This window comes from Carcharodon carcharias, chromosome 11, assembly GCF_017639515.1.
Source record: "Carcharodon carcharias isolate sCarCar2 chromosome 11, sCarCar2.pri, whole genome shotgun sequence".
NCBI classification, from domain to species: domain Eukaryota; kingdom Metazoa; phylum Chordata; class Chondrichthyes; order Lamniformes; family Lamnidae; genus Carcharodon; species Carcharodon carcharias.
Window position 1 is genome coordinate 123,388,113 of NC_054477.1, and position 21,922 is coordinate 123,410,034.

Sequence of the window (21,922 nt, forward strand, 5' to 3'; positions counted from 1 at the left end):
GGAGGTTGGGGTGATATGGACATTAGGATGCAGTTGAATATCTCATTTTACTCCTCTTTCCTGCCCTGATTAGATAATTAAACTGCTTTCAGCGCTGTGTCCTGGAGCAGGGCATCACATGCCTGTCACTAATCTCTTTGACAATTTCCAGCCACCCTGTCTTGCTCTGAGGCTGCTTCTTCCATCAGCAGGGAAGGGCATTTACCTAGGTATCAGGTCTAGGAATGCACAGCCTTACCACATTGCAAATCCATTACTGCAGTTGCTTCCTCAGTTACCACAGCTGCAAAATCCTTCAATTGACATCTTCACAATGTTTCTTTATTTCCTTAAAATAGTTCAGCTGAAATATACTCATGCTACTCATGTCATCATGCCTGCTCATATCAATTGGCCAGCAAACCCAGAAATCAGATGCAAATATAATGGTTGAGTTAAAAAGCCATTGACAGCCATGTTGCAGAACATCTGGGCTTCCGATGCATTACCAAGCAATCCCACTCCCAGCATGTTGCCATATTCAATTTCCAATCAATATCTCGATTATTAGATTATTAGACACATTCTGTGTGGCATCAGATATTCTGTTTTATTGGTCAGTATCATGAAGTACTATTGCAATAATTAGTTAGAAACCTAGAGAGAAAAATATTTAATAAATGTTGGATATCCAAAATATAATCAGGAGGTGGCGGAGGTCTGGTAATATCTGAAAGTGGTTAATATTTTGGTTGTAACTCCTTCATTGGAAACAGAGATAAGCAAGTCCCCTGATGGAGTTGAACTAAGAATGGGAAGGGATTCAAAACAATCAGAGAAAATACATCAATAGGTTGAACGAACTTTCAAACCATTTAATACATTGATGGATATAAAAGATTTATAAAATGATGATATTTGGACATGCAATTATATGATAATTGCATCATTATTCTGTTGCGGTTCCCAATCCAGACCATAGGATTTTAACAATTACTGTTCAGACCACTGAATATGTGATCACGTATTAACACAAAAGATAGGGACAACCATCATAAGAAACAATATATTTTATTTTTCTTCCAACACCGCAACCCTAGAAAGTGATTCTGCACCCAAGTTCACGGGGCATATGTAATAGTTTAAGATGGGGGAGAAGAAAATTTTTAAAATCTCAATTAAACTTGGACTTTCAATATTTGCTTTGCATTCCTACAGAAAATGCTATTTGGGGTTTATTAAATGATAAAAGGATAAAATATCATACTACGGTATGACATGATATCATGGCACAACATAAAACAGAAAACATTCCCCAACACACCACTGTCAATCTGGGATAATGCTTAACATGAGGTGCAACATTTATCTACTCCATTCTAAGTCAGGCAAGTTGCAGAGGTACCAGAGGACAAACAGCTATTCCTAAAAGTTCTCAATGTTTGACCAATGTAGAGAACAATGGAATTTTTTTTATTTGACTTTTTGTGCTTTTTTGATAATACTTTTCTGTCAGGTATTATAATTTGGTTTAATATATTCCAGAGTTGGAAACGATTTTTCTTTAAAAATGCTGTATACCAAACATGAACATGTAAACAAGACTGATACTTTGCAAGTCCATAATGTTCATCTCTCTCAAACACAAAATCACAGTTGAAATCCCTTTTACAATGTTGGCACAATGAGAAGACGTTTCTGAAGAAATAGTCCACAAAAATAAACATGAACAGGTCCAACTTGCAATGAACTGTGATCCACATATTACAACCACAGTTTTCAGAAGTACTCTTCCAAGTTCAATAGAAATAATTAAAAACATAAAACCCACTGACCTAGTAATGCAACCTTCATTTTAAAGGTTCTTGTAACATTCTAAACTTCCTCAAGCTTCATCTTTTATGAGTTTCTCTTGCTCATGCACGTAAATCCCAGTGCATTTCAAGCACCTCTGTATGTATCGCAGCATTAGGATAAATTTTCTAACTGTAATGTCTGTAAGCAGCTAAAACATCATATTCCTGAGTTGCATGGTCCTTGGTTAAAGTCCATGCCTACATCAGCAGCTATACCCCTAGGCCTCATTTGGGTTGGTATCATCATATTCTGTTGAGGTGCCACCATCCCTTGTAGTGACATCATCATGTTGTGCTGAGGAGATCCTACTGTGCCGGGGTGACTATACATACTTTCAGGGACCCTTTCCATGAATCATAATTGCATTTGGATTGTTCACCTGTGAATACATGCCACCTTGTGGCGGTGACATTATCCGATGCTGAGGACCCATCATGCCTTGATGCATAAAGCCAGGTAGTCTCATGGGGTTATGGACTGGGATGGAGGCAACATTACCCATAGCCATTTCCTGAACTCCAACAACATTAGGTCCTCCTACATTAGGTATTGGTAATCCTATTCTGCCTGGATTTGGTTCTCCCATCAATCCTTGCACATGCAAAAAACCAGGACTGGGAATTTGCAGCTGCTTGTGACCCTGAACATCACGGGGAAAATATTGCAGTGTCTGGCTAGGCTTCTCTGATGGAAGTATTCTAGAAAGGTCAAACTCAGGGATTCCAGAAGCACTAGTGCGGATGACGTCTTGCAATTCAGGGTCATCGTAGATGGAAGGCATGTTATTTCCCATAGCAGTGAAAGAGTCTGACACACCTGGTGGCACTGACTTACAAAGATTTTGGTCTGGAGAAGGTCGAGTATTCGGACGGCCAAGCAGTCTTCCTTCTCCAGAAAATGCTATTCCTGGTGGAAAATATCCCTGTGCACCAGGGTCATTTGATAGAAAGGAAATCTGATGAGTTGGTGACTGCACTGACTGGAAAACTTGCTGTCCTTGAGAAAAGCCCATGAATCCTTGATGTAACATCTGTTGATTAGTTATTGATGGATCCTGGGTAGTATGTGGCATCATGGGACCATGAGATATCATGCTGGGTCCCATCGGGCCATGTGATGCAATGTTGGGCCCAATGGGATTTGGAGAAGACATTTGGCTTGTCAGGTGATGGGTAAGAGGGTGTCCTCCAAGAACACTCATTCCCGTTGGGCTTAGGGAAGGCATTTGCCCAGCTGAAAGAGGGGCTGACAATCGTGCTTGGTTTAAGTGACTCACACCTGAAAACAGAAACAAAGCAAACTTTCAGCATTCACTATTTTTAAAGTACACTCTTTATACCTGGACAGGCATGATACAAGAATTAAGTGAAATGTTTTCCCCACCATTTCTCTGCTTTACTATTTCAGTACTTTTAAGTTAAAAGATCCTAAATTACTTCACTAAATTTTGGCAGCATGTGATACTAAGAAGTTAATAACTCTTTAGATTGTATTTTCTGGCTATGAGTTCGAGAAAGATAAAGGCAGCAGCAGATGCAATTGTAAGGCGAGGGAGAGAGATTTTCAGCTTTTGCAGATCCGACAAATGAATTGAAGGTACAAAGCCAAGCAACAGGGGCAATAGAATGAGTGGATCACACATCAGACCAGGAAGTTGAGAAATTGGAAAAAGGATGTAGCAGGAATGAGGAAGAACCTGGATATTATTTGGGCAATTCTCCAGTCAATGGGGCTTCCATTCATCTAATGCCATCAATAATTCATCAGATTTTGTGAACATAACTTCAGCAATTTAGAACTTTCATTAGGGAAAATTCTGGCATTTTGAAACTGCTTTCAAAACTTTAAAAACAGGCTTTCAGGTCTCCCTATGTCATTAACAAGTTAAGCTCTTCTTACAAATAGTGTTGAACATCATTTCCATTGGAAAGAGAGACTAAATTAGTATTAAAAATTACATAAAAACCTTCAATTACAAGTAACAGCAGAAGGTTTCCAAAACCCCTAAAAGGAAAACTTTGACTGGCAGCAGTGCCTAAATATGATGTGGATTCAAAATTGGCTTAGTTGTAAGAGACAGAGGGTCATGACGGAAGGATGCTTTAGTGACTGGATGCCTGTGTCCAGCGGCATACCACAGGGGTCTGTGCTCGGTCCCCTATTATTTGTCATTTATATAAACTATATAGATGACTATGTGGGGAATAGGATTAGTAAGTTTGCAGATGACACAAAGATTGGCCAGGTGGTTAATAGTGAGATTGAGTGTCTTGGGTTACAGGAAGGTATAGATGGGATGGTCAAATGGGCAGATAAGTAGCAGATGGAATTTAACCCTGAAAAGTGAGAAATGATATACTTTGGAAGGAGTAATTTGACAAGGAAGTATTCAATGAATGGCATGACACTAGGAAGTTCTGAGGAACAAAGTGACCTTGGTGTGTGTGTCCTTCCATCTCTGAAGGCAGAGGGGCATGTTAGTGAGGTGGTGAAAAAGGAAAATGGGACACTTGCCTTTATCAATCGAGGCATAGATTATAAAAGTAGGGAGGTCATGCTGGAGTTCTATAGAACCTTGGTGAGGCTACAGCTGCAGTTCTGGTTGCCACATTGTAAAAGGATGTGATTGCACTGGAGGGGATGCAGAGGAGATTCACCAAGATGTTGCCTCGGATGAAACATTTAAGTTATGAAGAGAGGTTGGATAGACTTGGGTTGTTTGCGTTGGAGCAGAGAAGACTGAGGGGCGACCTGATCAAGGTGTACAAGATTATGAGGGGCACAGACAGGCTGGATAGGGAGCAGCTGTTCCCCTTAGTTGAAGGGTCAGTCACGAGGGGACACAAGTTCAAGGTGAAGGGCAGGAGGTTTAGGGGGGATGTGAGGAAAAACTTTTCCCCAGAGGGTGGTGATGCCCTGGAATGCACTGCCTGGGAGGGTGGTGGAGGAGGGTTGCCTCACATCCTTTAAAAAGTACCTGGATGAGCACTTGGCACGTCATAACATTCAAGGCTATGGGATTAGGTAGGTAGGTCAGGTGTTTCTCAGATGTTGGGGCAGATGGGCCGAAGGGCCTCTTCTGCATTGTGTGATTCTGTGATTTACAAGCTGAGCTTATATGGGAGACTTCTGTAGTATATTTCTGATGTCATAAAAATACAGTATAAATATGCTTCTGAACAACTGCAGTTAAAGCAAAAATCATGCTTCATTATTAAACTTTAAAGTGGAGGCTGTCTACAAGTTACAGGCATGTATTTTTGGTCAGTTTTTGTGCGTGTTCTTTTGTGTCAGCCAAGCTCATTTGGCAGCACTTTCACTTCTGGAGTCAGAAGATTGTGAGCTTGAGTCCCATTCCAAGACTTATAGGCCAGGTTATTGAGGTCGATGAGTGGGGGAGGAGGCAGGGCCCGCTTGCCAATGCATAAAATGACGTGGGCTGACATCAGGCAGAAATCCCGACATCGCCCCGCATCATTTCAATTTTCAGGTCGGCAGGGGCGCAGCCGAATTGAGGACATTTAAAAACTAATTCAGCTAGTTAATGGACCTGCCCGTCCAACCTTAAGGGAGCCCTAGTGGGCTTCAGAAAAATCGTGAAACCTCATCCCCAGGCAGGATGAGGTTTCATGCAGGTTTTTAAAGAATTAATATTTAATTAAAAGCAACGGACATGTCCCAACTCATGTGACAGTGTCACATGAGGGGACATGTCAGGGAAATTTTATTTCTCTACATTTACCATTTTTGAATTTGGCGCATATCTACCTGAGGCAGCACTTAGGGAGATGAATGCACTCTTTCATACGCATGCGCAAACAAGCGCACTCATGGCTGAGGGAATCACCACCCCCCCCCCACCCCCCCCAGCCCGCGGAGCACATAGTGCTTCCTGGTGGACGTCACACTGTAAAATGGCGGCATGCCCCCAATCACAGGCACTGATCGGAGGCGCGCCTGCACGCACCTGCTCCTGAACTTCAACCCCCCCGAAACAAGGGAAAAATTCTCCCCATAGAATCATAGAATTGGTTGCAGCAGTAAAGCAGACCATTTAGCCTATCATGTTGATGCTAGGTCTCTGCAAAAGCAGCTCAGCTATTCCCACTCCCCTGCAGCTCTGCAATTTCTCTCTCTTCTGGTACTTAGCTAATTCTATTTTGAAAATCATGATTGAATCTGCCTCTACCACAAGCTCAGGCAGTGCATTTCAGATCTTAACCACGCAACTCGTAAGAAAGTTTTTCCTCGTTTCACCATGGGCCATTCACCTTATATTGGTGACCTCTGATTCTCAACCCCTCGGCAATGGGAACTGTTTCTCTCTGTCAACTCTTCTGAGTCCCCTTATGGCTTTGAATAACCCTATCAAATGTCTTCTCAACCTTCTCTTCTCAAAGGAGAACAACCCCAGCTTCTCCAATCTGTCCATGTAACTCAAGTCCTTCATCCCTAGAACCATTCTCATAAACCTTTTCTGCATTCTTTTTATAACCTTCACATACTTCAGAAACCATGGTATCCAGAATTGAGTACAAAACTTCAGTTGAGATCAATCTAGTATTTTTATAAATGTTCATCATGACTTCCTTATTCTTGTACTCCATACCTTCGTTTCTAAAGATCAGAAGGCCTTTTTAACAACCTTCAGCAATTTGTGCGCATGTACCCCCAAGTTTCTCTGTTCTTACACTTCCTTAGAATTGTAACCTTTATTTTATATTGCCTCTCTTCCCAGTAAAAATCAAGGCAATCACTCCAGTGCAGTCAAATATAAAAGCTACAGTCATTATTGCTGTCTTTTGGACAAGATGTTGAAGCCCTGTCTGCCCTCTCAGGTGGAGAAAATTCTATGGCAATATCTTGAGACGTCTCCCTAGTGTTCTGGTCAATATTTATCCTTCATTCAAAAAAAAAATCTGGTCTTTACCACATTGCATTTTGTAGAGGCTTGCTGTGCTGGCTGCCACTTCCCTACATTGCAACAGTAAGTGATGAGAAGTGAGGTATGATATGAGAAACAACGTATCAGAGAACTACGCTTCACATCTCACCTGCTTAATCATTAGAAATGGTTCATGTCCCAACTGTCTGACCTTTAAGCGTTTGCTTAAGCAACCTCAATAGATGATTGAACAATGTAAATTCAAACAGCCCTATGATTCAAATTCACTTTTTTTTTTAAACATTTTGTATTTGAAACAAGGAGCTTCCTGAAAGGTCACTCTCCTAAGAGACAACTACTGAAGTTAAACCCGGCGGTGTACTGTTAGCTTCTCATTATGTCTTTCTGCTTTTGTGAAAATGGCAAATGGTAATAAATTCAGGCAGTAATTTAGCCTGAAATTGACAGTTACTCAAGTGTGGTATTTACCACCATTCAGATGGATATTTAAATATTGCTGGCCTTCTGTGGGATCTCTGGTGTATTAGCATCATAATTAAAGGATAATCATTATTCCCATGATAAACTATTTCACTCACAGTAGAAAGAGGAAAAGCTTCAGTTTATAAGTGGACCACACTCAGTAGGAAACTTCAGGGGAAAAACTTGTTCAGGCTCAATTTTGGGAGCAGGAATTGCAAAGTGTGATCACCCCAAGTCCAGTCCTGTTGAGGCAGGCAGAATACAAACTTTGTGCTGCCTCCTCATTTCAATTATTTCAACATGCTACTCAGTGTGAAACAAGTTGCTAACAGGCAGCGCACTCAGCAAGGGGCCAAGTAGCATGTGTATATATAGTGCACCATGTCTAGCATGCACCTCTTAAAAGGCAGCATGCCACTCTGAAAGAAGGCTGCACTCATTACACAAAAGTTGTTGCCAAAAAGAAACTGTCTGCTACAGACTTAGTTAAAAGGAGAAGCATACCAAATGGAGCAACAGTCGAGGGAGGCCTCCCAATTTTTCAGGTGTGGTGCTGGCAGTAACGTTGCAGCAGGTGGAAAGGAGAAGAAGCACCATAATTCCCCAGAAGGCCCTCAAAGCACACCCTGAGCAGGGAATGGGAAGAGTTCCCATTTCACCCACATTTTGCTATCTGGCATTAAGTGCAAGCTGCAGCTACAGCTGTAAGGGCTTCTTGCTTTCCACCCCACTCCCTTCCCTCACTGCAACCACTTACCTGCCTTCTGAATTTATGCACTCAGATACCCAATAAATGATGCGTGGCTAGACACTGCAGCCTCATGATGAAAGACAATATCTATGCCCTCTGAGGAAGAAGCAATCTCATCTGACCATCACAGTAGCCCATTCAGAAACTAGCACTTTGCAAACCTTAGGGGATAATTTAGAGTCAGGATCAGCATCTGGTGAGTCACTGGGTATGGAGGAGCTGCAGCCAGGCCAGGGTAAATGATAACTTGTGTGTCAGCTCACTTCGGGGGGGGGGGGGGGGGGGGGCGTTGGTAAGGTGGCTGACGAGCTCTGCAGAAGACTCAGATCTCCATTTTGGTCATTAATCAGCCCCACCCCCTCTCCCACCCTTTGTCAATTCTCTTACAATTTTTTTTTATGTTTGATAAAGGCTTTTTGGCTCGGTTTTATGTTACCCACTATTCTAATCTCATGCATTCTCTTTGTTCATCATTCTCTTTGCCAGTTCTCCTTTATACTTTGTATTCAGCTTGTGCTCAAACAATTCACTGTAAATCAAAAGACTAAATTGTGAACTTTTGTATTGATAGGTACATTTTATTGTTATGCCAACAAATGATAATCACAGAAGGACCAATTTTATGAATGAAAATTGGCATTGAGTTTCAGGTGGGAGCATCTGTCAGAAAATCAAGGGCATGCTCTTCGTGACTTTGCCTCCATTTCTTGGCATGCATTTGTGCAAGGTATAGGATAAAAGTTCAAAATGTGAACAAATAATTTCTTTTTTTTTGCAATGTACTTGCCATCATTGAAAGTGTACTTAACCCAAGAGCATCAGTTTGAGTGATGTATGACATCCCAGCAACCTGCATTCATGATTGAGAGATTGGGGTTTTTGATAGAAACTGCAACTTCAGTAGAAGGTTTTTATTTTTTATGTTCTTCTGGGGAAAATAAAACATTTTCAATCAAGGGTTGAGAGGCTGTGGAAAATATTCAGTTCATCTAGGCCCAGAATTTCTGGTTATTATTGATGCTGCGCACACTTCCGCTGTTCACGAAGATTTTGCCAACCGAATTTTTTGCACACATTCAGCCGGGACTTCGAATCCTGGCTGCAGCAATGATGCCATCCCTACAAAAGACTGGCACGTGTAGAAGACGACTGGCAAAGAGAGGCTTTGCCCCTCTTTTACAACATTAGCTGCCATACTCAGGTAAGTTCATAAAGGTCTCAAGTCTTTCAATTGGTTAGTGAGTGGTTGAGTGAATGGATGAATGAGCAAAGCAGGTGATTGAGTGAGTGATTGAGTAGGTAAGTGGGTCAGTAAGTAGGTGACTGGGTAGTCATGTAGTAGGATTGGGTGGGAAGTAATCGGATCAGGGTGGGGGGGAACTCAATTGGGGGTGGTAGTTGGATCGGGCCAGAGGAGGTCAGATTAGGGTAGTCAAGTGGAGGTGTGGTTGAGTGAAGGGACAGCTGGGTCTGACCAGGGAGGTAGTCAGGCAGGGGTTAGGCAGGTGGGTTGATTATGGTGCTCAGTTCTGTCATATTGGCTAATCTCTATATTAGGTCAGGTAATACCCAGCCTAACATCCAGGTAAGTCCCACATATCTGCCTCCAGTCTCTGACACTGAGCTCAGTGTCAGAGACATTTACGGTAGGTCCCAGGCAGTAGATATCAGCCCATCGGAAGTATAAACTTCCCAGACAATTTCATCACGTGTGTCAGGAATTCTGTGTGGTCTTACATTGGGAGAAGCAGGTCAAGTCCAAATTTTGATGATACAGATACTGGAAGATTTGGACCAATATTTTGTCTTCAGGATATCCTGCCTTGTAACTTTGCAATGCCATGTTATCTACTTCTGTGCGTTTAAGCACACTGGAAGCATGCAAATTGCTGGAACAGTGACCATCTTACCATCCTTACACCACATGCTAAAATTAAGTGGTTGGTTCACCTAAAAAAGGTCCACCTCAGCCTTGAAATGTAACTGAACGTGCAAATCTAATGGACAAAATTGAGTGCGGTGAGGGGAAACTAGCCTGGGACCTTATAATGTTTAGCATTATAAAGTGGCTGACTTGTTCAACTACAATTGTCCCTGCCCTCCCCAGGGATGGAATGGTCCCAGGATTGTGCTAAGTGTGGTAGCGGGTCGGGAGAAATGACATTTTACCCGCTGGCTGCAGTGGCGGCAATGGCTGTATTAGTCCAAACCCACCAGATTAATTATGCATTCCCGTTTCAATGGTGGGGGGGGGGGGGGGGGGGGGGGCCTCATTTGTCAGCCACACCATCACCTCACCATGCCATGCGCCACATTTCAAGTGCAGCTGTGTGCACACCTCTGTGCTACCAGCTGAGCACTGCTGCACAGAAAAGGATGGCCCCAAAAGGCAAGACATTTAGTGACACATTCCTCGAGAGCCTACTGGACGCAGTGGAGGCTCGTCCTGATGTCCTCTAACCCCACTCTGGCTGCAGGAGGGACAGCCGCATCAATCTGGCTTGGGGAGACAGTGGCAGTCAGCGCCAATGCCCTGCAAAAGAGGACAGCTAGTGCCGCAAGAGGATGAATGATCTCCTCCATTCCGCCAGGATAAGTCGCTCATCAATCTCAACTCACAAACCATTCACAGAACAGTCAATCGACGCAGCTCAAGGGATATCACCATTCTCTCTCACACACACACCTTCATCCCAGCCATGGAGACCATTCACCACCCACATATGCTAGGCATACTTATCATTTAGCTTGGCAGGCTTACACTCTCTCCATCTTTATTCATGCAGGACAAGCTGGCACACAAGAGGGAGAGGTTGCAGACTGGTGGAGGAATGCCTGACATCAAGGTCCCCAGGGACTTTGAAAATAGAGCCTTTCAGCTGGCCGATGATGATCTGGACCGGTCCTGTGCTGATGGTGAGGTTGGCGGTGCTCTACCAAGTGAGGATCCAGCAGTACAACATCCATCAGACAACCATGCTGTGAGTGATGTGTCCTGTTTCACAGGCCACTGCCATGCACTAATTATCTCCCCTTGCTTTCACAGGCAAATCTGCCAAACAGCAAAGAGACTCTACAACCCAGAGCCTCAAGCAAGCCCCAAAAGAAACTCAGGAAGGAGGTATCTGCTGAAACCCTCCCTGAAGACACATCACAGTGCTCATCCACACCCTCCACCAGCACAGAGGCACACATTGGGTAGACCTAGCTTTAGAACAGCCTCAGGGTCACAGCGTGGTGAGCACATCGCACTTTCTGATCCACAGCAGATGGTGGCAGGGGCTTCCCAGGTCCCCAGCCCTCAGAACTGTAGGAGGCCAGAAATCTGCTGAGTGAGTCAGATGATGAGCCTCTGGACTTGGTCATAGCACAGTTGCTGGAGCTGCAAAGGCAAGCTCGGGAACAGGATGTCCACTGCACTCCTCAGATTGTAAGACACAATGGAGGAGTCCATCTGCCTTCAGGCTGAGATGATAGCATTTGCACCGAGGCCAACACCGGTAGGATGGCGACCGTCATGGAGACCTTGATCCAGGACATCACTCCTGCAGTGCTGCATGGGCTGAACTCCATCACCAATGCCATAATTGGCCTCCAGTGTTTACATCAGAGAACTACAGGGTAGCCTGATCTCACTCCAGCTACCTCTTCTCTTCACGGAGTCAGCCAGAGGCCCTCAGGCACCCACAGGAAGGAGGATCGGCAGGTGTATCCCCAGAGCCATCCATCCAGGTGACTCTGGGAGTGTTGGCCTATCCAAATCCCCTCTTCCTGTGACCTCAGCAGCTCCAGCACCACAGGCCGCAGAGGGTACCATTGCCACTGGACAGGATCCCAAAAGCAGGCCGGGGCCCTCAAAGTCTCAGCCCTCCAGAGGATGCTTGCCAAGGTCATCGCAGAAGGCATAGTAGTCAGCAGGCTGCCTCCACCTCCACTGCGGATGTCCAGGGAGCACCAAGATATAGCAGCAGGGTTAGGAAAGTTAAGATCTAGTTGCACAGCCTTGTTAATCACTTCTACACAATTGTACATATTGCAAGTAAACTCCCAAGAAATGTCTCCCTGCCTTTGGCTCCTTGTTCTGATGAGCAGCATTCTTGCCTCTCTGGTGTGAAACATTTCTGCACAAGATAAAGGCAGGTGTGTCTCAGTCCAGGGCCTCTTCTGTGCATTTTGTGCAGTCTTCAGACCAAAGTAATCGTCCCTGGACACATTACTGATGCCTGCACCGATGGTATTTGTCATTGCTGCCAGAATGTCTTGGGCAGGCATCAGAGTTTCGTCATTCTGTGTGCTCTCAGCACCTTTAAATGTGGGGCTGGGCCCCATCTCTTCAGTATCTGTGACCAGTGACTGCTCCTGAAGGGGCCACTTGCTGAAGGCAGACAAAGGATCAGATGCTTTAAAGTTTCATGGATGCATCTCCATGATGAGGGAGGCAGTGGTATTGTCACTGATTAGTATTCCAGGTAATGCTCTGGGGACCTTGGTTTGAACCCACCATGGCAGATGGTGAAATTTGAATTCAATAAAAATTTGGAAGAGTCCGATGACAGCTATGAAACAATTGCCGATAGTTGTAAAAACCCATTAGGCTCACTAGTGTTCTTTAGGGTCTGGCCTACATGTGACTCCAGACCCACAGCAATGTGGTTGACTCTTAAATGCCCTCTGAACAAGGGCAATTAGGAATGGCAATAAATGCTGGCCCAGCCAGCAATGCCCACATCCCATGAACTAATAAGAACAAAATCAGAGTGCAAGCAAGCTGCCCTCAGCCAGACAGGAGTCAGACATTCTCAGAGGCTGTGTGAAGATCTATGGAGTGTCCTCGCTGCTAGTCACCATCATCCTTCTGCAATCAAATGACTATTAGGACCTCCACTCTGCCTGAATGACGGGAACATTATCACAGAGCTACCCTCTGTGCGCTGCCATAAGCCAGACTGGAGTCAAACGTTCATAGATGTAATGTGAGGATCCATGATGTCTCTTCACTGCTTGTCATCATCATCCTCCACGAATCTAGCAGTTATGAGAGTCTCCTGAGCACATTTGCCTTGTCTGGCCAGTGTGATGGCCTCAGCCATCATCGTCACCTGCGAGGACCTCCTTACCCTCATCATCGTTAACGTCCTCATCAGAGGAGGCCTCCAGCTCCTGCATCTCCTCCTCAGCCAGCTCCTCTCCCCTTTGCAGCTCCAGGTTGTGAAGGGCACAGCAGGCAACAACAAAGCATGACACCCTCTGTGGACTATGTCGCAGGGCTCCACCAGAATGGTCCAGGCACCAGAAAATCATTTTCATCATCTTGATTGTCTGCCCCATCAAGGTGCAAGCTGCAGCATGAGCCTCATTATACCTGCACTCTGCTGCAGTCTGAGGCTGCCATCAGCCACATCCTCTGCGACCCTTGTCCCCAAGGACCATCCCTATAGCCTGTGGACCCAGGAAGACGTTAGGGATCTGTGACTGACTGAGAATGTCGGAGTTGTGCACACTGCCTGGGAAATGTGCACAGACCTGCAAGATCCATTTGTGGCGGTTGCACTCCAGCTGAATATTCAGTGTATTGAAGCCTTTGTGGTTGGCATAGTTGGCCCCTTTTTACGATGGAGATCTGAGGGTCATGTGAGTGCAGATGATCACATCCTGCACTTATGGAAAACCCAAGATCTGGAAAACTCCAATTGTTCTTGCATGCTGGCTCTCTTGCTCCCAGTGAAATGCACCATGTTGTGTGCCTTCATGAAGATGGCATTTGTGATGCATTTGTGGGTGGAGGCTTGTGATTTCCCACCTGTGGAGCCCTGAAAGTGTCTGCAAGCTGCATACGAACATATGAATTAGGAATGGGAGTTGGTCACTCAGCCCTTCAAGCCTGCTCCGCCATTCAACAAGATCAAGGCCGATTTGACCATAACCTCCTGCCTACCCCCAATAACATTTCGTCTTGTTTATCAAGAATCTATCCAGCTCTGCCTTAAAAATATTCAAAGACTTGCTTCCACTGCCTTTTGAGGAAGGGGGATCCAAAGGCTCACAACCCTCAGAGTGAAAAAATTTCTCAACTTATTTTTAAACAGCGACCCAGAGTTCTAGATTCACCCACAAGAGGAAACATCTGCACTGCATCTGCCCTGTCAATAACCCTCAGGATCTTAAAAGGTTTCAATCAAGTTGTCTCTTATTTTTCTAAAGCTTCAATGGATACCTGTCCAACTTCTCTTCATAAGACAACCTGCCCATTCCTGGGATGAGTCTAGTAAACTTTTGCTGAACTGCTGCTAACCCATTTACATCCTTCCCTAAATAAGGAAACGAATACTGTACACAGTATTCCAGATGTTGTTTCACTAGCACCAGAGACAGCAGTGCTTCAGCTCAGGAGGGAAATGCCACATTCATATGGGTACATGGGAATACCAGCACTCTGGGCCCGTGCAGCATCGCTTCTCCCCTTACACCTTCAATGGGGGAAGCTGTGTTGGTCTTAGCTGGCAAAGACTGTTCCATTGTTGCTTCAGATACACGACTGAGTGAGTGTCACTCCTTTCACAACCGGGACTCACCAAAATGCTACAAACTGACAGATCAAACAGTGCTTGGGTGCACTGGATTCCATTACCAAAAATATTTGATGCAAGATTAAAGATGTACAAACATTCAAACAATAAGACAATGACAAGTGGGTCAATAGGAGCAATGCTCTCTACAATTCTGTACTCTTGACACTTTTCCCCTTATGTTTACAAGATCATTGGTGGCCTTGATGAGGAAGGTAAGGGTGCAGTGTACATCTTTGACCCTGTAGGATCCTAACAGATGCATACAAAGCTGGCGGTTTGGCCAGTGCCTCGCTCCAGCCACTTCTAGACAACCAGATTGGATTCAAGAACTTGGAGAATGTGGAACATGTCCCTCTTACACTGGAAAAAGCCCTACAGCTGGTAAAAGATGTTTTTATCTCTGCAGCAGAGAGAGATGTTTACACCGGTGACACTGAAGATTTGCATCATTACAAAAGTTGGAATTAGACAGGAATTGCTGTCCCTTCTGAAATATTAAGACCAAAAACCTTTCCTGTTCAGAACAAGCTTATCGTTGATTTGAAGTAGTCATTTTCCTTTCACACCAGTGGTGTGCCTGTGCTGGCAAATCCTTTTTGTATATTTTGTTGTAATATACTAAGAAATAAACTTTCACGCAGGTTAAAAAAAACTGGAACCATAGCCTCCCTACTTTTGTATTCAATTCCCCTCAGAAAAAACAATAACATTCTACTAGCTTTCTTAATTACTTGCCGTACCTGAACACTATCCTTTTGTGATTCATGCACAGGGGAACCCAAATCACTCAATCTCGGAGCTCTGCAATCTCTCACTATTTAGATAATATGCTTCTGCTTTATTCCTCCAGCCAAAATGGACAATTTCACACTTTCCCACATTACACTCCATTTGCCAGGAGTTTGCCCACTCACCTAACCTATCTATAAACACTGTAGCCTCCTTATTCCTCTTCACAATTTAAAGTCACAGGGCTGAATCTTCAGCTTGGCGAGCAGGGGCGGGGCCCACTCGCTGAGGTGTAATATGACAGTGATATCACAGCACATCCTTCAGAATTTCAGTTCGGCGGGCACGCACCCAAGTTGGCTGCCTGCCCAACGAACTGTCAAGGGCCTATTAGCTCTCAGTTAAAATAATTAATAGAGCTGCCTGTCCAACCTTGAGGCTGGCGGGCAGGCAAAGGGCCCAGGCAGCCTTCACATTTTTCATGGAACCTCATCCACAAGTGGGATGAGGTTTCATGAATGATTTAAATTTTGACAAAAACTTTGAAAGTAATTCACGTTTTGCAGCTCATGTGACAGTTTCACAAGAGGGGACGTGTCATAAAAATTTGCGCCACTTTATTAAACTTTTTGGACTTAAAGCTAATCTCTCTGAATCACAGAGGTGCCTCAGGGAGATTTCTGCACTCTTTTGCACCCATGCACAAAAGAGCGCAGTCCCGACTCAGGCAACCCACCCCCAGCCCTTACAGGGAGCGCAGCGCATTCTGGATGTGCATCATGCTGGGCAGGCCTTAATTGCCCCGCCCACAAAATGGCAGCGCGGACCCAATCAGGAGCGCCGATTGGGTCTGTGCCCGCTCCCACCCAACAGGCAGAAAATTCTGCCCATAGAGTCAGAGTTATACAGCACAGAAACAGGCCCTTCAGCCCATTGTGTCCATGCAAACACCTATCTATTCTAATCCCATTTTCCAGCACTTGACCCATAACCCTGGCATTTCAAGTGCTCATCTAAATACTTCTTAAATGTTGTGAGGATTCCTGCCTCTACCACCTTCTCAGGCAGTGTGTTCCAGATTATAACCACACTGAGTGAAAAATCTTTTCCTCAAATCCCCCTTAAGCCTCCTGCCCCTTACCTTGAATCTATGCCCCCTGGTTATTGACACCACCATCAAGGGGAAACATTTCTTCCTATCTATGCCCCTCATAATTTTGTCTATCTCTATCAGGTCCTCCCTCAGCCTTCTCTGCTCTAAGGAAAACAATCCTAGCCTATCCCGTCTCCCCATTGTTGAAACGCTCCAGCCCAGGAAACATCCTGGTGAATCTCCTCTCCTCCTTGAATGTCGTCATCAGCAAATTTAGAAATGTACTATTGGTCCCTTCATCCAAGTCATTTACATAAATTGTAAAAAGTTGAGACCCCAGAACTAATCCCTGTGGAATGCCACTTGTTACAGAATAAAACCCATTTATGCCTTCTGTTTCCTGCTAGCTAGCCAATCTTCTATCCATGCCAATATGTTTCCCCCTGTACCATGAGGTTTCATTTTCCACAATAACCATTAATGTGTCACCCTATCAAATGCCTTCTGGAAATTAGGTACAGTACATCCATTAGTTCCCTTTATCCACAGTACATGTGACTCCTTCAAAGAACTCCAATAAATTGGTTAAACATGATTTCCCTTTCACAAAACCATGTTGATTCTGCCTGATTACCTTGAATTTTTCTAAGTGCCCTTCCATAACATCTTTCATAATAGCTTCTAACATTTTCCCATGACAGGTCTTAAGCTAACTGGCCTGTAGTTTCCTGCTTTATGTCTCCCTCCATTTTTGCATATAGCAGTTACATTTTTGCTATTTTCCAATCTAATGGAACTTTTCCTGAATCTGGGGAACTTTTGAGAACTAAAATTAAAGCATCAACTATCTTACTAGCCAGTTTTTTTTTTAAGACCCTAGGATAAAGCCTGTCAGGACCTGAAGATTTGTCAGCCCGCAGCTCCAACAATTTGCTCAATATCACTTCCCTGGTGATTGCAATTTTCCTGAGTTCCTCCCTCCCTTCCAATTCCTGATTTGCAGCTATTTCTGGGATGTTATTTGCATCCTCCATAGTGAAGAACGATGCAGAGCACCGATTCACTTCATCTTCATCTCTATTTTCTATTAATTCACCAGACCCACTCTCTATAAGACCAATGCTAACAATGTTAACTCTTTCTTTGTTTAAATACGTTACTACCTGTCTAGACTCTTACTACGGGTCTTTGTATTTGCAGCTAGCTTTTTCTCATACTCTAATTTGTCCCTCCTTGGTAATCTTTTTTTTGTCATTCTTTGCTGTTCTTTATATTCTAGCCAATCTTCTGGCCTGCCACCCATCTTTGCGCAATTACAAATGCTTTTACTTTAAGTTTGATACTGTCTAACTTTTTTAGTTAATTATAGATGGTGGGTCCTCCCCTTGGAATTTTTCTTTCCCTTTGGAAATTATCTATTCTGTGTATTGTGAAATATCTGCCTTTGCATCTCTATTTACCTATCAATTAACCTAATTTGCCAGTTCACTTTAGCTAGCTCTACTGGGGAAAGTGGAGTTGGCAGTGTTGGGATGGTCTACATCTGAACTGTACTGGGGCTGGTGTTCTAGTGAGCCGCATAACTAGGAAAGTGGAGAGGGTTTTAAACTAAATAGTCAGGGCAAGGGAGACTTAGCCCTCATGATTGCACTTAAGTTTAAAATATGAATCTTGGACCCAATCCTCTCTCTAATCAAAAAACCATTAAAAAGTTGCAGAGAAAGAGGCCATTCTGCCCTTCTTGTCCATGCCAGCCCAAGGACAGACAGGCGCCCTTTCTAATCCCACCTTCCTGCACCCAGCCCATAGCCCTGCAGTTTACAGCACTTAAAGTGCAGATCCAGGTACTTTTAAAAGAGAGTTTAAAGTTTCTGCCTCTACCACCAACCTGGGCAGCGAATTCCAGACACCCACTACCCTCTGCATAAAAAAGTTCTTCCTCATGTCCCCCCTACACCTTCTGCCACTTATCTTGAATCTATGTCCTCTGATTCTAGAATTCTCCACCAAAGGAAACAATTTTATCCTGTCCACTCTATCTATTCCCCTCATAATTTTGTACACCTCAATCAAGTCACCTCTCAGCCTTCATTGTTCCAAGGAAAATAATCCCAACCAATGCATCTCTCCTCGTAGCTACACTTTTCTAACCCTGGCAACATTCTTGGAAACCTCCTCTGCACTCGCTCCAGAGCTATTACATCCTTCCTGTAATGTGGTGACTAGAACTGCACACAATACTCCAGTTGTGACCTCACCAGTGTTTTATACAATTCCTACATTATATCCTTACTTTTATATTCTATAACTCTGCCAATGAGGGACAGCATTCCAAATGCTTTCTTTACAACCTTGTCTACTTGAACTGCTGCCTTCAGGGACCTGTGTACTTGTATGCCAAGATCTTTCATTTCATCTACCCCTCTTAATAAATTCCCATTTATTGTAGCTGTTTGACCTCCCTAAACGTATGACCTCACACTTCTCTATGTTAAAATCCATCTGCCAATTTACCGCCCACTCCACCAACCCATCTATATCATTTTGGAGATTATGGTTATCCTCTACACTATCCACTACTCAGCCAATCTTTTTGTCATCTGCAAATTTCCCAATCGTGCCCCCCACGTTCATGTCCAAATCATTAATAAATAACACAAACAGCAAGGGTCCCAACACCAAGCTCTGTGGAACACCATGAGTCAACTTCCCATTCGTAAGGCCATCCATCGACCATTACCCTTTGTTTCCTGTTACAAAGCCAGTTTGCCACATTACCCTGAATCCCATAGGCTTTTACTTTCCTGACCAATCTGCCATGTGGGACCTTGTCAAATGCCCTAAAATCCATGTACACAACATCCATTGCACTACTTTCATCAACCCTTCTTGTCACTTCCTCAAAGAATTAAGTCAAATTTGTGAGGCAAGACCTTCCTTTAACAAATCCATGCTGACCATCCCTGACTATTCCATGCCTTTCCCCATGACAGTTAATCCTATCCTTCAGGATTGATTCTACTAATTTGCTCACCACCGATGTAAGACTAACTGGCCTATACTTGTTTGGCATTTCCTTTGAACCCTTTTTAAACGATGGAACTATGATTGCATTTCTCCAGTCCTCTGGTACCTCCTCTGTATCTAGTCAAGATTGGAAAATCATCCTCAGAGCATTTGTTATCTCCTCCCTGACCTCCTTCAGTAGCCTCAGAAACAATCCATCTGGCCCTGGTGACTTATCAACTTTCAAGGATTTAAACCCTTCGAGTACTTCCTCTCTCTTTATGACTATCCCATCCAATATCTCGCAGTGTTCCTCCTGGACTACTATACCTACATCCTCCTTTTCCATTGTGAGCATGGAGACAAAATATTCATTCAAAACCCTTCCCACAGCCTCTGCATCTATACACAAGTTTCCATCTGCATCTCTGATCTTTTTCCTTAACTAACCTTTTAGCATTAATATAATAGTAAAACATCTTTGGGTTATCTTTAACTTTACTTGCTAATCTTTTCTCATGCCCTCTGATTTCTTTTTTTACTTCATCCCTTACTTCCTATATTCGTCTAGGCTATCTGCAGTGCTTAGTTCTTTGTGCCTATCATATGCTTTCTTTTTCTGTTTGATCTTCCCCTGTATTCCTCTACACAACCAGGGAAGTCTAGATTTGGCAGTACCACTCTTACTTTTGTAGGGGACATGTCTACTTTGTACAATTAGGATCGCACTTTTTAAGTGTTTCCCACTGGTTTTCCACTGTTTTATCCTCCAGCAGTGCTGTACGGTCCACCTCAGCCAAGTCCCTTCTCATTTCTGCAAAATTTGCCTTCCCCCAGTTCAAGACTTTTACTCCTGCCTTATCTCTGTCCTTTTCCATGGTAATGTTAAATCTAACTGAATTGTGATCACTTTCCCCGATATGGTCGCCAACTGTCACTTCACCCACTTGCTCTTCTTCATTCCCCAAGACTAAGTCTAGAATTGCATCTTCTCTTGTTGGGTTTATCACTAATTGGTTGAAGAAATTTTCCTGGACACACTGCATGAATTTTTCTCACTCAGTGTCCCTTATATTGTTTGAATCCCAGTTGATATTAGGATAGTTGAAGTCTCCTACTATTATTGCCCTCTTGTTCTTACAAGCAGAAATTTGCTGACATATTTGTTCTTCTATCTCCTTTTCACTATTTTGGGGTCTGTAGTATACTCCCAGTAGTATGACTGCCCCTTTTTTTTTTAATTTCTAAGCTCAATCCATAAAGCCTCGTTTGCTGACCCATTTAGTATAGCAATGACATCCTGCTGCCATGTGCCTACCTGCGCCCTTAACTCATCTACCTTGTTTGTAATACTCCTTGCATTGAAGTATAAACAGTTTAACCCTGTCAATTTCCCTTCTTGGACACTTTGTAAACTTTGCTTCTCCTGTAACTCCATGCCTATCACAATGTTCCTAGCTAATGTTCTACCTCAATTTTTCTGATCTGAATCTGACCTATCTGATCCTACTACTGGGATCCCATCCCCCTGCCACACTAGTTTAAATACTCCCCAACAGATCTAGCAAAAGCCCCTGCAAGGACACTGGTCCCAGCTCTGCCTGGATGCAGCCTGTCCAGTTTGTACAGGTCCCACCTTCCCCAGAATCAGTCCCAGTGCCTCAAGAATCTGAATCCCTCCCGGCTACACCATCTCTCCAGCCACATGTTCATTTGGTCTATCCTCTTATTCCTGCTCTCGCTAGCACGTGGAACTGGGAGTAATCCTGAGATTACTACATTTGAGGCCCTGCATTTTAATTTATCTCCTAACTTCCTGTACTAAACTTGCAGGTCCTTAGTTTACCTGTGTCATTGGTACCAATGTGTACCACGACCACTGGCTGTTTACCTTCCCTCCCCAGAATGTCCTGCAGCTGCTCCGTGACATCCTGGACCCTGGCAACAGGGAGACAACATACCATCCTTGATTCACGTTTGCGACCACAGAAGCATCTGTCTGTCCCCCTAACTATTGAATCTCCTATCACTATAGCCCTGCCATTTGTTTTCCTCCCACCCCTCTGAGCAGCAGAGCCACCCACGGTGCCGTGAACTTGGCTGTTGCTGCTCCCCCCCACCCCCGAGAGGCCATCTCCCCCAACAGTATCCAAAGCGGTATATCTTTTAGAGGGGGTGACCACAGGGAACTCCTGCACTACCTTTGAGTCTTTTAGTGTTCCTGTTGGTCACCTATTCCCTTTCTGCCTGAAGGTAAAATTCAATCATATTATGATCGCTGCTACTTCGGGGTGCCTTCACTATGAGGTTATCGATTAATCCTGTGTCATGGACATTACCAGGTCTAGCATATCCTGCTCTCTGATTGGCTCCTGGACATTGTTCGAAGAAACTACCCCAAAAACATTCTGTAAACTCATTTACACTTCCGTTGCGCATATGATTCTTCCAATCTATATGTAAATTGATTATTGTGGTACCTTTCTGACAAGCTCCCATTATCTCATCTTTTATAATCTGTCCTACCATGAAGTTGGCAAGTGACTTCTTGCCTTTATCATTTCTCATAT

At 44.0% G+C, this 21,922-nt stretch overlaps 1 protein-coding gene and 1 pseudogene across 1 annotated transcript in view; one reads left to right on the forward strand and one right to left on the reverse strand.

The window, feature by feature from the left end:
• Positions 1 to 1,947: 1,947 nt before the first annotated feature.
• Positions 1,948 to 21,922, reverse strand: part of LOC121283785 (B-cell CLL/lymphoma 9 protein-like) — a 366,978-nt gene continuing 347,003 nt past the window's right edge. Inside the window, 2 exon segments of the mRNA XM_041198498.1 lie at positions 1,948 to 2,176; positions 2,178 to 3,107. Coding sequence (XP_041054432.1) covers positions 1,993 to 2,176; positions 2,178 to 3,107 — 1,114 coding nt within the window. The 3' untranslated portion in view covers positions 1,948 to 1,992.
• On the forward strand, positions 10,332 to 15,023 carry LOC121284309 (annotated as a pseudogene).